General features: G+C 43.1%; 2 protein-coding genes across 5 annotated transcripts in view; one reads left to right on the top strand and one right to left on the bottom strand.

Annotated features, from left to right (window-relative positions):
- The window catches only part of MAP3K21 (mitogen-activated protein kinase kinase kinase 21), a 31,635-nt gene extending 21,547 nt beyond the window's left edge, over positions 1–10,088 (bottom strand). For all 4 annotated transcript variants that reach the window (XR_014546226.1, XR_014546227.1, XM_083606007.1 and 1 more), the window contains exon 1: positions 9,279–10,088. Coding sequence is in view for 2 of the 4 variants with exons in the window: in XM_083606007.1 (XP_083462133.1) it covers positions 9,279–10,086 (808 nt within the window). In the remaining 2 variants the exon portion in view is untranslated. The remainder of the gene's footprint in view (positions 1–9,278) is intronic.
- Positions 10,089–10,563: 475 nt separating this feature from the next.
- Positions 10,564–15,084, top strand: part of PCNX2 (pecanex 2) — a 108,851-nt gene continuing 104,330 nt past the window's right edge. The window contains exon 1 of the mRNA XM_083605958.1: positions 10,564–10,659. The gene's annotated coding sequence lies outside the window, so the exon portion shown is untranslated. The remainder of the gene's footprint in view (positions 10,660–15,084) is intronic.

Here is a 15,084-nt window from a genome sequence, read left to right as displayed (position 1 = left end):
CCTCCAATTCTCCCCCTTGCCCATAACATACAATGGGAAAACTGGTGGTGGAATGTACTGGGATGGGGAAGGGGGAGAGAGGCATTGGTGAGTGTGGACATTCACCATATCACAAAGATGTGTTCCAGCCTATGTCTCTTTTTGTAGATTTTATTACGGCAGCTCTCATGACCAACAAGACAAGCTATTGCTTAATAAATCATCATCATCTTATTTTTTTCTAGCCCGCCCATCTGGCTGGGTTTCCCCAGCCACTATGGGCGGCTTACAGCACATACAAAAACACAGTAAAATGTTAAACATTTAAAACTTCTTAACACAGGACTGCCTTCAGATGTCTTCTAAAAGTTGTGTAGTTCTTTATTTCCTTGACATCTGATGGGAGGGTTTTCCACAGGTGTTCCTATCATTTTAAGAAGCCACTTGCTCAATGTTCATGACATTTTGTATCTTATCTAGAAGAACTGCCCATGATTAAACTTTGTGCTCTATGGGAAAGGCGTGGATCCAGACCAAGTTGGTGATGCTTAGAACCCACTGAAATCTACATGGAAAGCTCAAGTCCCATTAAGCTCCACAAAACCCAATGGAGTTTTAATTTGCTCTGAATCCAACCCCCAAATTCTGTGTTTTCAATCACTTTAGATGAAACACATCATTGCTATTCTTGCCTTTGTAGATAATAATTGTTGAAAATATGAGTTAAAGAACAGCATTATGCAGCTAGGAGCATTAACATTCTGACAATAACTTTACACAAAATACAGGTTTCAAAATTGTTTCATTTCTTGAGTAACAACCTACAGGACACAAGACATTGCTGCTGCTGCAGTGCTTTGGAGGAAGCAAGGAGAAAGCTAGCTGGCTTATCAGGCTTGAGTTAAAAGCACACCTGCAAAAGTAAACATTTCATTAGCACTGAAAAGAACAAAGCAGAGTTGTTCTGCCAACACTGGCATGTCTGGGTCTGAAGCTGCAGCATTAGGTAGAGAAAGAGCCCCTTGGCAATAAACTTTGAAGTGAGTAACTGATTTGGGGTTTTCATTTTAGAATTCTAAGCTAGTTTCTCAATGGACATCTGAGTCATTTATGAAACAGGGGGAGGAAAAGCTCCTTGCTAAAATGAAGTACATATTTTATTTCAAAGATCAGCAAGTGAAGTTGTGCCCCTGTGAAAAACTTGAGCCTCACAATGGTGGGAGAAACTTTCTCAACTTGCAGAATAATTTCACACTACCAAAGATGCAGTCCTTTTGTACTTGCACATCCATCAAATTCCTGCAATGAACTGAAAATCTTGTGTCCTCACTGTCCCTCCTGGCTGATACATGCATATTTTGGCCTCCTCCGCCAAGCTCATCTGCATTTACTTAAGTCTCCCATGTCCTTCAGCCCACTCTTTCTGCCTGGCTTCTTCAAGCTATTAAAGGTTTCAAGGCTTTTCTCTATTCAGCCACCTTCCAGACCATCCCGTCAAATGGGCATCTTTGGCAGAAATATGTGAGATGGTGCAGAATGAATTAAAATTCAGATATAGCACAACCCTGCCACTCATCAGGAAGTAGTTGGATAGGTTATTACAGGAGTAAGCAATGTGGTGCCTCCAGATATTGCTGGGATACAATTCTCATTATCTGACCATTAACCAGGGTCAGGGAGACTGATGGGAGTTGGAGTTCAACAACATCTGGAAAACACCACATTGGCTGCCCCTGGGTTACAAGTTTTTAATATTAGTTTTTTAAAAATGCACAGGGCCTTTGATATAGCTCCAAATATAGTCCCCACACTTTTATTCACCAAACCAGGTATAACCAGCAGAGGTCTGGCATCTTATGTTAGAACTTTGTTACCTTACAAGAAACTCTGAATTCAAGATTAGTAACAGAAGAACTTTAATTTTCTACAGAAAGATTAAGTGGACAGATGATAAACAAAGAAGTTATTGGTTGAGCCATATTAAAATAATTAGCTCATTGGCACAAAAATGCCCCCCATTAGTGGGGGAAACAGAATTCTGTATACATGCTCATTTCCTTAAATCATGTGTTATAGATAATGTCTCCACAAAAGGGCCAAAAAAAGGTATTGCATTTTGTTTAAAAGGTGTATTTTCTTACTCTTGAAGCTGAGAGCAACAGTTCTTTCCATGCGTGTTTCAAACAGTAAGATTATTTTAATTTTACAGTAATACAGTCATTCAAAAGCTGACGAACTTATTAAGATACTAATAACATGAAACAGAACTGTAATGTCAGCTCTATGCACCTCCTGCAAACGAAAAATTCTACATGCCAGAAATAATTCATAGGGCCTTGCATCCTGCTTCAAGAGCAAGATATGTTTTGGCAAGTTGAATCTTTTCTACCCTCTAGGCCACGCCTCTGTGGCCCCATATTATCACTGCAGCACCATCCTGCATTTGCATATGCGTATTTGTTTTATGTGCATAAACAAAGTAACAAAGAGTCTTGTGACACTTTAAAGACTAACAAATTTGTTATGGCACAAGCTTTTGTAGACAAGATCTAGTCCACAAAAGTTTATGTCATAATAGATTTGTTACTCTTTCAAGGTTCCACAAGGCTCACAGTAGTTTTTGCTGCAAAAGACGAATATGGCTACGCCTCTTGAAAAATCAACTTTTCCCCCGAAAGGCAAAAGTTTGAGGACCTGGTTAAGTTGTTACTTGCCCACAAATAAGCACTGAAAAGAGCCAGTCCCCATGGCAACAGTCCACGTGAAGGTGGTACCATCTAAAAGCCCTTCACTGCATGCAGTCATACTCACATATTCTCCACATGACAGCAACAATGCACAGAAAGCAAAATGCTACATAGGGATGCTAATGTTGTTTAGGCAGAAGTATATGACAGGGAAGATTTTAGACATGGAAGTTTCCATGCAGAGCACAAATGGAGAATCTGTAGTCCTCCAGAGGTTGTTGGGACTTTTAAATCCCACCAGACTCAGTCAAAATAAGACTGCATGCTGATTCACAAGTTCAAAATCTCCATAATGCTACTACAAAGTGGCACACTACCAACTCTGTGTCCAGTTCTGGGGGTCATACTCTAAGGAGCTGGTAAACAAACTGGAACATGATCTGAGGAGAAAAACATATGAGAACACTGCAAGACTACCAACACAGAATTGCCTAAAGGTTTGTATTCATACAGGTATGTATACCATACACAAAAGTTTTCTTACTTCTATTTCTTATAAGCAACCTACCTATCTGATCATAATGTTAATACCCCCAATAACTTCAATTTAGAACTCTGACCCCCCAAAAATTGGGGGGGTGTCAGGTGACCATACAACAGATTTTATTTAGCTTTAGTTTTCCAAGTTTAATTTCCCAGTAGAATGTGAGTTATTTTCCTTCGTTTACTTCTTCTGATGTGTCAATAATTGTCACAAGGGATGGGTTTTTGGACACAGAGAATCACAAAAGATTATACTGGAGAAACTCTGTGGAAGGGTATTATTCCCCAATCCTTGTTGGATTGGGGAATAATACCCTTCCCCAATCCTTCTCCCTAAACTACTTAGATTTTATTCACAATAAAATTGTATACAAATTGTATACAGCTTAGTATACAAATTCTGTTAAATAAATAGAAATAAACATATTTATACAGCACATGTATAGTTTTGTACAGGATGCTGTGATGGACCTAGGACCAATTGCATTTAAAAAACACACGTATGAATGGAGGTCAATTCTATCATCAGTGACTGCTAAAATGGAATTTCCATGCTCTGTCAATATGCCTCTGATGTCCAGATGTTGGGGCAAAAAAAAAAGGAATAGTAATCTCCATCATATTTTGAGTTTCCTGAGACATCTGGCTGGCAGCTGCTGAAGATATAATGATAGACCAGGTGATCTTTTAATCTGATCCAGGACAACACTTCTAATGTGTTTATACATGTGCAGAACAGCTATGGAAAGTTTACTAAACCAAATACAAGTGCTGGTTATTCAGCAAGGAAAGTGAATATAATCTATTTCAAGAATCTGTAGGTCAGGGAGCGAGACAAATATTTTTTAGACTAGAACGAAGGTATTCTATGATGGAAACCTTTACAGTCATACCTTGGTTTAAGAACAGTCCGGTTTAAGAACGATTTGGTTTACAAACTCCGCAAAACCGGAAACTTTACCTCGGTCTAAGAACGGAATCTGAATGGTGGAAGGGCACCAGCAGCGGGAGGCCTCATTAGGGAAATTAAGAACAGACTTCTGGAACGGATTAAGTTTGTAAACTGAGGTACCACTGTACTATGGTTCCTGGTCTAGATTGTCAGAAATAATGTCACCCCAAAACATCAAAACAAAGAAATGCTTGACTTTGCTTGTCATTAACGCATAGAGGTTCTGCCAGATCTAGCAGAAAGGGATGTGATTAACCTTTGATATCAATACAATTCCCAAGGGATTGCTTCCTTATTATTTTCTCATGCATCCTCTATTGCATCACCGACTATCCCCACACAGAGCAAAAGAAGCACTAGTATAACGCCTAGCAATCAATAAGCCTTTGGGTGCATAAGGCAGGGTGCGGGTGGAGAGAAATTATTACATTTGTCATAATTTCTAATCAAACCTCAAGGGAAAGGCTATCTAATCGCAGCATATGTGCTTGGCTTTAAGATGAGACAATAATGGAATGCTCAGTTTCACGAGGCATAAAGGAAGCTGACTAAAAGGAAGTTCAGGATAGCCTGGGCATTTCCTGTGCTTTGCTGGCTCAAACTGAAGCAGCTTGTTCCTATAAATGACCTGCACCTTACCTTTATTACTGTAGGCAGAACCTCATGACTCAACATATGTAGCCACCTCTAACCATTACACAATTTTATGATTCGCCCCCAAAGCCCACCATATAGTACAATATTATGTAACGCAAAACAGCTAGTAATTAAAATAGTAGCAGGAATGGCTAATGGGTTTGCTCTGCTAAGCAGCTGCAGGTGGGCCAAGTATGCATGACAAGTCTCTGGCAACCTTCTAATATGCCACTAGCTTTCAGATTTAGTTGCTTTCTCTTCCTGCCATAGTCACTATATCTTTCTTCTCATCTATGCTGCACAACACTGTGCTATATCATGGGGTCACTCACTCATTCCCTTACACACTTTGCCTCTCTGAAAGGTCACCCAAAGTTGTGGCCACCAGCCTGCTTGTTAGGCTGGGGAGAGAAATTGGGAAGGAGGATGACTCCTGGCAGCTATTCCTTATGCATCCCCATTCCTTCTGGACACCAAGTTGAAACACTCCTGACACGGACTCTGGGTTCCTATCTTTTTGGTGCCTTCAATGATGGCTGTATGAACTTGTCTCTGTTGTTGTCCAGCTTCTTTTATGACATTTTGTTACTTTGTTTTAAATTATGTAGGCCACCCGATCATAGCTGTTATTGTGGAAGCTGGAATATAAATTCCTTAAAATATATAAAAGAATTAAAATGAGTTTTTTGAAATTAAGGCTTAGTGGTATAGAAGGTGAAGGTACCCATTTCTCCAGGTGTCAATTCTTTTCAGTTTGGTGTTTGTGCTTTACCACTGGAGCTTGCTGGTTGGACGTACTTCATGATATCCACATGTGGCCTCCAACATCTGCAAATGGGATATATGCTTATTCTGCACCCTGCAGCTTCCCCCCTCCCCCCGCCTCAGATATGCTCCAAGTCTGGAGGATTCTTTGGAGGAATCCATGGCTGTTTAAAACCACAAGATACTGAGATGTATGGCACGGATCGGGCCACTGTTTCAAAATCCATATAAGGGCAATATATGTATCAGGCCAAAGAGTATGTCACAAAATTGTATTCAACCTTTCAGGTTCCCCAAAACCTTTCATCAGGCTGAACAAAGTGAGGTAGACAGGAAAGAGAGGGAGAGAATTTTTTAAAAGTTAGCTGGTGAAAAGCTATGAGTCTGCATCCTGTAATCTTCCTAAGATGGAACATGGGAGGAGGTAGCAGACATGCAAATAAGGCTCTGTAGGTGCCATGCAGGTTTCAGGTTGCATTCACCAGGGCCTTTGGGAAGGGAGAAACTCACGATGGCCCATTCCTCATTTCTAGAAGTATAAAAACCAGCACTTCTCCTACCCTGAAGGGAACTAGCCAGATTTTGTTTACATCTCTAAAGAATTTAATTGCATCACAACCAAGCTGCCTTGCATGTAGCAAGGCTATTCTACCCCATTTGTGTGTGGATAGCAGATCATCTTATTATTGCTGAAAAGCAATTGGGATATATACCATATTTTTCGCTCCACAAGACGCACCTGACCATAAGACGCACCTAGTTTTTAGAGGAGAAAAGGGGGAAAGCCCCGTTTTTGGGGGGATCAGCTCAAAGTTATGCAGCTTCTTTTGCAAAGGGGAAAAGCCCCATTTTTTGAGGATTAGCTCAAAGTTGTTGAGCTTACTTTGCAAAGGGAAAACATCCTGTTTTTATGGGGTTCAACTCACAGTTCTGCAGCTTCTTTAGGAAAGGATGGGGAGCCATTTCTACAGTTTCCAGACAGATAATCTAATCATCCAGTCACATGTCACTGGGAAAACAAACAGCCTCCATCTGCAGAACATTCAACAATGGAGGCCGGGGCAAGGGGGCGGGGCCAGAAAGGGGGCCAGCGATCGACCACACATTCGCTCCATAAGACGCACAGACACTTCCCCTTACTTTTTAGGAGGAAAAAAGTGCATCTTATGGAGCGAAAAATATGGTATTTGGTTATTCTGAAGAAAGCCCAGTTGGAAGGGTGGTTATGACTCAGGGGTTAAGCGTGTAGCTTGGGAGCAACCCTGCACTCTAGAGATAACTACAGAATGTAGCACATCAGCATCTGCACTATCTAATCCAACCCTAAACATGTTTATCCAGAACTTAGGTCCCACTAGGATCTATAGGACATACTTCACGGTAATATATTTAAAACTGCAACTTTGAGGCATTTTCATTTCTTCCCCAGAAATAAGGCAGTATTTAAAGATAAAACCAGTTTTGCAAGAGAATAAATATCTAGCTTTTTCCTTGGGTGCTGAAGGAAGTGCTTGGAGGAGTCAAATGAGGCCTTTCCACCTCTCCTGCTACCTTATTGGAACTTTCCCATAATCTCATTACATTTAGTCATATTTCACATTTGAATGATTTTCAGCCTCATATTTATGGACCATGGCAGAGGGATGTCCATTCATGCTTAAGCTGCACACATAGAATTTGGTTTAAGAGGACTTCTTTCCATTCCATTTCTGGTAGCAATTTCCAGACTGCAGCTGGTGCACAGATCCCAAACAAGTGACAGAACACTTATATGCAGTGTGTGTGCATGCATAAACATCTGCACACAAATGCAAGAAGGCACAAGCTTCTGACCTGCACACATAATGTCAAATAAGAAATAAACGACCCTTATATGCTACACAAGTGAAACAGTGGTTGTGTTCACATGTCACAGTAAACCATAGTTAACCATGACATGCGGATAGTTCTCCCCCAGCATATGTGGGAAGATCAAGCCACGATGCCTGGCTTCATTTTACATCCAAATTGGGTCACCCTCCCCCCACCAGTTAATTCCTAGAATGACCCTGTGAAGTAGGTTAAGAGGCTGTGATTGGCCCAAGGTCACCCAGTGAGCTTCATGACTGAGTGGGTATTTGAACCCTGATCTCCCATGTCCTAGTCTGATGCTCTAACCACTACACCACACTGACTTCCTAGAGTACTTCTGCTATGGAGCATCTATATAAATTAAGTAGGTAAATAAATATGGGGGAAATGTCACTTAGAGAAGGATCTGAAATATTTTATTTGAAGCTTGAATTTGTTTTATTCTGGATTGTTTTATTTGATGTTTTAATATGTTGTAAACCACTCAGATTTTTTTCTTTAAAATACAAAGTGGTATAGAAATGAAATTAATAACGATAAATTTATTCTATTATGGCAACTACAATGTAGGTTTAAGGTGCCATTTGGAGATTAGCTTATATATCCAACACGGGTGGGTGCCTTGAGAAGCAGCAGCCTTATATTAAGTCAATAGGATGCCATTGCAGAAGCTTAAGGGGACTAACGTAACTACTGTAGTGCGAGTACGGAGGGGGGGGATCCTCCTTTAATACCAACAACTAGAAAATACTGGTCCAACAAAGTAAACTGGCCATGTCATAGCAGGAAAATGTGGAAGCTTTCTTCACTCATTTTGAATCTTCAAACTATTCTACCATTGCTTATTCTACGTGTTGCAACAGGATATTTTGAGAATAAGAAATTCCCCCTCTCTTTTCCACTTGAAAAGCAATGGGATCCTTCATTATGAGCTTTCAGGATGTGGCACGAACCCCACACCCCAAGCAACACTGATCCTCACAATCCACATTAATAATAATAATCGGTAGCAGCAGCAGTTTATTATTTGTACCCCACCCATCTGACATGGTACACAAGGACAGGTAAAGACAATGAAACACTTTTTTTTTGGCAGTTCTGCACACTTACCGCCCTTCAAATTATGACATTAAACACCTCAGGCACCTGGAAACAATAATAAGCTATTGGTGAAGTAAGACTGCTTCCTCCCAGATTTAACAAAATGGCACCAAACAACAACAACAGTCCACAGATTTGAGCAGCATTACTATTTTAGATTTTCAACATTTACAAGACAGGTAGTGTATATAAGCAATAACCCTAGTCTAAATATAACTCCTAAAACAAACAAACAAATGCTTTTGTTGTTTTTATAATCAACAATGCTGAAACCAAAATTTCAGAAGAAAAATGTCACCCAAACCCTTTTTCTTTAAGAGGAGAGGCTGCTCAGGTTTTCTAAGAATGCAAACACAGCTAAAAACTGAACAGCTTGTGCATCTACAATGGTGCTGCGACAACAGAAAAGGAACTTCATGCAACAGAACTGGATTATCTTGTAACATAGAATAATTGAAAGGCAGATTCTGAATAGGAAAAGAAAAAGTACTGATTTCAAATCCCAATACAAACGCCTCAAGTCTAACTTTTGCTTTTGAGACTTGACTCTTTTATCCAACTTGACTCAAGAGGTTAGAGCTTCATTGTGGCATTGCCAAATCCAGGTCTTACAGAAAAAATATTTCATTGCCTTCATTTAGAACACCACATTGTTTAAAAACAATGTTTCTCACAGTGCTGTTCGGGATTGCAACATTTAAAAATGGAAAGGAAAATGTAACTTGTCTCACTCAGTTTTCAAACTATTTGAACACTGTACTTACTGTTGCTTGACTTGAGGTCTCTGTGAAGGATGGATACTAAGGCTTCTTCATGCAAGTAAAGCATCCCGCGAGCTATCTGCACGGCCCAGTTGACCAGTATATGAGGAGGTATCCGACGGCCCCAGTGACTCCCACTGGTGGAGGGAGAGGCCCCCGACAGAGCTCTGTTGAGGGGTCCTCCCCTAGCATATTCCATGACCAGGCAGAGGTTGGGCTCCTGCAAACTTACACCATGAAGCTCAATAATGTTGGGATGTTTCAGCATGGAGAACAACTTTGCTTCCTGCCTCACACTCTCTGCCGTGGCCTTGATGTCCTCATCTGGGTCCTGCCGCGCTGCTTTCACCGCCACTTCTTGGCCCTTCCATTTTGCTTTATAAACTTTGCCAAAGCCCCCAACTCCAATGATCTCCTGCAGTTCCAGATGCTGGAAGTTAATCTCTTCTAGAGAACCCAAATGGTCTTCACCACTGACAGGATGCCCATCGCCCATAGCTTGGGCTTGGGCTTCATGCCCAGACTTTTCCAGCAATCCCAGCGGGGGATGTTGGTAGCGTCCCGGCTGGTAGGTCACATAGTTGGCTGGGAAGATACCGAGGCGGTGGCGGATCTTGCCAGCCCACCAACCGTCATCTCCGGAGACCGCCGCATCTTTGGAGAGAACCTCCACCACTTCCCCTCGCCGCAGGCTCAGCTCATCTTCCCCGGAGGCCTCGTAGTCATAGAGCACGGTCCAGAGCGGGCAGGAGGTACGGCCGGTGGTCCCCGAGGTCCCTTCAGCCGCTCCCTCGGAGCTCACCAAGGCCATGGTCAAGGCGGGGGCCCAGATCTCATCCACTTTGGCCTCAGCATTGGGAACAGTCAGGGAAGCCTCTGGAAGAAGACCATCCCCCTCAACGCTTCAACTGGGCAGGAATGTGATGGCAGAGGAAGTGGAGCAAGCTAGAAGGGAGCAGCAGAGGCATTGGAAGAGCAAGGGCAGGAAGTTGGAGTGTGAGGGGGGGCAGAGGATTGGAGGGGGGGGAGTCAGGGCAAGAGTCATAGGGAGGAGAAAATGAATGAAAGAACTAGGTGGAGAGTGGGAGGGTCTCACAGTCCAGGAAGCCTAAGCTGGGAGGCTGTGGGGGCTCAGCGGAAGGCGCCCAAGCAAGGGAGGAAATGGAAAGGTCTCTGGTCCACAGCCTGGGGACGGGAAGCAGAGAGGTTCGGGGACAACGCAGGCCGGAAGAAGGGAAGAGAAAGAGCGAAAAGGCTTGACCGGAAGGGCAAAAGGCGAGCGCGCTCCGGGGTCTCCCAGGGAAGGCAGGAGGGGCCAGGTGAGGAGAAGGAAGGCAAAAGGGCGCGCGGAGAGAAGCGGGCGGGGCGGCGGCTGAAGCAACAGGTAAAGCGGCCCGCCTCCGGCAGCGAAGGCAGGAAACGGAGGTCCTCGGGGGGGGGCGAGCGGCGTGGCCCCCTCTGCTCAAAGCAGCAACGCCGAGAGAGGCGGGCGAGGGCGCGCGACACGGAGCGGCGAAAGAGCAACTTTCCCAGCCAACCTCCTTCTCCAACAGCGGCTGCTCCCGAAAAGAAAAAAAAAGAAAACTCCTGGCTGGCCCCCGATTGGTTGGCCCCAGCCACGTGACGCAGGGGCCAGGTTCTGGGCGCAGGTCGGAGAGCCAAGCCGGGCAGGTGCCTGGGGCTGCTCTTGCCCTTCGCCCGGCGCAGGAGCGGCGGGAGCGAGCGGCGCGCGCGCGCGACAGAGACCAAGCAGCCTCTTCGGGAGAGGAAGGGGCGGCAGGAGGGCCGGGGGGCGGGCGGGCGCTGGAACCAGAGCGCCGGTATCAAGGCTCGCTCTTCGCCTGAAACCCGGAAGGCTGGACCTCCAGTGGATGGGGGCTGCTGAGCAGGGGCTCCCCTCGGGTGCGCGCGCGCAGGAGACGGAGAAATGGGGTGGAATGGGGGGGCGCAGCAGCAGGAAACTCCTGTAAACCTATTTCATAGACTCATAGAATTGTAGAGTTGGAAGGGACCCCGAGGGTCATCTAGTCCAACCCCGTGTAATACAGGAATCCTTTGCCCAGCGTGGGGCTTGACCCACCCACGACACTGAGATAAAGGAGTTGCACGCTCTACCGACTAAGCTATCCTGCTCTGAGGAACTTCAGGGTGAAATGGACGCTCACTTTCACCCCCAAAGCCCCACTTTGCCTCCTGCCTCGACTGGAATCCTGTACTTCCTGCCTCTCCAGACTAGGGCGAGGCATCATAATACGTGGTAGCTTGTTTTCAACAGCCTTGGACATGACAGGGGTCAGGATCTCCTATGTTGTTCTGCTGTACAGAGAGAGATGGGGAGGGGGCGTGTTTGTATAGACTTTTAAAGCACGTTCAAAGCACATTCCTTCCCTCAAACTAATTCTGGGTACTGTAGTTTATCTCCCACTAAGTTACAATCCCCAGCAATCCTGAGCAAACTACAGTGTGCAGAAAGAGAAAGAATATGCTAGAGCACTTTGTAAGCGATAGTATCCCAGGGGCACTTTAATCGCTTTGGCCCAATTCCTGTAAGCTGCCCGTGTTTTGAGACCACTTTATACCCAGACACAATTCTAGGCACAGCATGTTAGGCAGCACAGTCTTCGGGTGGCATGAATGCCTGATTTGAAACAGAGCAAAGCTTATTTACTAGCAAACCTAGTAAAATCACTGCCCCATATTGAGGTTGTGCCTACACCTCTGACCTGAGTACACAGAAATCTGCCTTATATTGAGTTAGAAACAAATCCCTGGGTATGCAATAAGAACTAATCACAACAATACAAACACAACACATAGGGTAATAGTTCGTAGAAAATATATAATAGAATAATGATGCCATTCAAATTATAGGAGTAAGCCAATCAAAGTTCTTATATGCAATATAACAGAGCGAGGACTGTCAAGCCGTGTGTTCAAAACAGATGTCTAAGGACAGTCTCACAATAATCTTTCAAAAGTATCAACAGAAGACGTCTCAAAAGTTTCAAAAGTAAAGTTTCTCAATAGTTTTTCAAAAGTTTCAGCGGAAGACGTCTCAAAAACCTCAAAAGGACAGTATCTCCGGAATGATGCTACTGTTTCGTAATACAGTGGTACCTCGGGTTACAGACACTTCAGGTTACAGACTCCGCTAACCCAGAAATAGTACCTCGGGTTAAGAACTTTGCTTCAGGATAAGAACAGAAATCGCACTGTGGCAGAGGGAGGCCCCATTAGCTAAAGTGGTACCCTCAGGTTAAGAACAGTTTCAGGTTAAGAACAGACCTCCAGAACAAATTAAGTTCTTAACCCAAGGTACCACTGTAGTCTTCATCAGCTGGAAATAAGATACAAGGCATACAACCAATGAATGATAACAGAACTGAGCTACCTGCGTACACATTGTAAAATAAAGCAGAATGTACAAAACAGAATAAAAAAAGGTACATACCCAATATTTTACAACAGAATATATAAGTAAGATTCATGATAAGGATCTGTGCTCACTAGATAGTGTAGTTGCTGATACTTGCTACACAGTTGCATAGGATATATGAAGTAGGCCTGGAGATGCTGGGAATTGAGCCATTGACCTTTTTCATTCAAAGCAGGTGCTACAGCTTCCCCACTAATGAACCTGGAATGAAGATCAGGAAGTGGAACTGTCTATCTCATCTGATACTTTCTTTACCTCCTTCCCAACAATCCCTGTTTATAGCCTGAGAAAATATTTGGAATTGTTGCATTCAGTGGGGCTTGTTGGCAGCAATCTGTCTTGAGAGACAATGGAGTATGCCTCTGGGGGTGAACTGCTGCAATAACAGCACCAAAGTGACCTCTCTGGGACGCAAGCCTGCAGGAGTTGCCGGAAGGAGGCATACAAGGTGCCATTGAATCGCCTTAGGGACTCCACTCTGGATCTGTGTATTGTTTACTCCTAGGAAAATGTGTGTAAGACACTTATTAGGTCACTTATTGAGGTTACATTCTTCCTTGCCCAGGCCTTCATCCATTAAACAATCTATGGCCTTTTTAAAGTAGAGGGGACTTCTATTATGATGTTTTTCTGTGGTTGTTTTATTGCTTTTTATTATTATGCTATGTAAATTAATGTTTTTAATGTACATCTCCCTGCGATCTTGGGATAAATTATTGATTAAATAATAATAATAATATCAGATGTTTCAAATATATGTCTAGTCAGAAGTAAGTCCTATTGACTTTTTATTGCCAAGTAAGTGAGTATAAGATTGCAGCCTTAATGACACTTCCAGGCCACTGTTGTATGTGCAAGATTTGGGGGTGCTTTGAAAAAAATATTGAATAGTAATGCCACTTTTAGGGGTGATATCTAGAAGGAACTATAGAACCATAGCATTGTTTTCAAGGAAAAAGGAAGATGTTAGGAACCTCCAGGGAAACTTCCTCGGCTTGGCAGTGTTTATTTATTATTTGCATTTGCCAGTTACATAATAATAAAAAGATTTACTAAGCAACATACAATGACAGTGTAAAACAAGTTTAAAAACACAACAAATATAATAAAGCCAACCCAGCAACCATTCAGCAATAAAACCCAAGTCAGCATAAAATAAACATATGTCAGCCACTGACAGCCAGTTCAATTAACCCATCAAGAGAGCAAACGCTAAAAACGAACCACTTGCCATCAGTCTGCAGAGACTAAAATAAATCATGTATTCTCTGGAGTCCAATTCATGTAGGAGGAGCATGTTGGCAGGAAATTCTGCCAGCCGCAGAGAAAATGTTAAATGCTGCCAGGTACAATTATCTTTTGAGTTCATTGAGACATTATTATCTTGAGGTTTCTTGTTAAGCTGCTTAGTACAGAGGAGCCTTGTCCTGGCCTCCAGAGTAATGCTAATAGGGAGCTGGTTGAAACTGAATGGATGCTTGAGGAGGGTGAATTAAAGCCAAAGAAGCTGCAATTCTCTTGAACAGCAATTCTGCTTTCAAAATGAAACCATCTAGAATTATGACGTTCCTGCCGTCATGAATTTGGGCTTATATATATTGTATGCCTAGAGCTGTGTTCAAATTGGTCCAGTAACATCCCACTTGCAAACAAAATGTGCAGGGCTCATTGTCCCTCAGCCCCCAAATTATCTAGTATATTTGATTCCTTCACTCCTTCAACTGTCAGGTTGCAAAAGGGAAGGAGAGAGATGCCATTCCATCTGCTGGGCTGGGAGATAAACTCCATTTGTCCCCTTCCTTGAACTGTTTTTTTGTTTAGGATTGTAAGAGGTGGGTTTTAGCACCTCTTGAGAATTTATCCGAGGTGAATTTGACTTGTGTGCATGATCGTTTGGTCAGAAGTGGCTGTGTGAAATTTCAGACTTGCTGTCACACACTGTAAATGGGCTGGGAGTTTACATGGGCTGCCATTCCTCCCCTCTTTTTATTTCTGATGTAGTGAAATACAAAACTATTTTATTTGTGATCTCTGGTAATGTAAAAAATCCACCCATGTCAGCCCACACAATGGGCAGATCCTTTTTATTTCAGCAGATGAAGATAAGCTAAAGTGATGAAAAGTGATCAAACTTTCACTATTAAATAATATTTTAGATGAATTGCTTGAAAATGTCTAGGCTGAATCTTGCAAAGTCTATGGACATTGAAAGACCTTATTTCCATATATAATCTCGTGTAATCATTGTAGTATATTATATTACACATTGTAACAGGCATTCACTACATCTGGGGAAACCAGAGGAGCAGAGGCTTGGGCAGGAGAGAGGAGAGGAGGGCATAAGTGTGTGTCTGTGGTGGTGGTGGGTGGCAA

The sequence above is a fragment of the Podarcis filfolensis genome, assembly GCF_964270895.1.
Source record: "Podarcis filfolensis genome assembly, chromosome: 3".
NCBI lineage: Eukaryota > Metazoa > Chordata > Lepidosauria > Squamata > Lacertidae > Podarcis > Podarcis filfolensis.
This window is presented reverse-complemented; position numbering and strand designations above follow the sequence as displayed.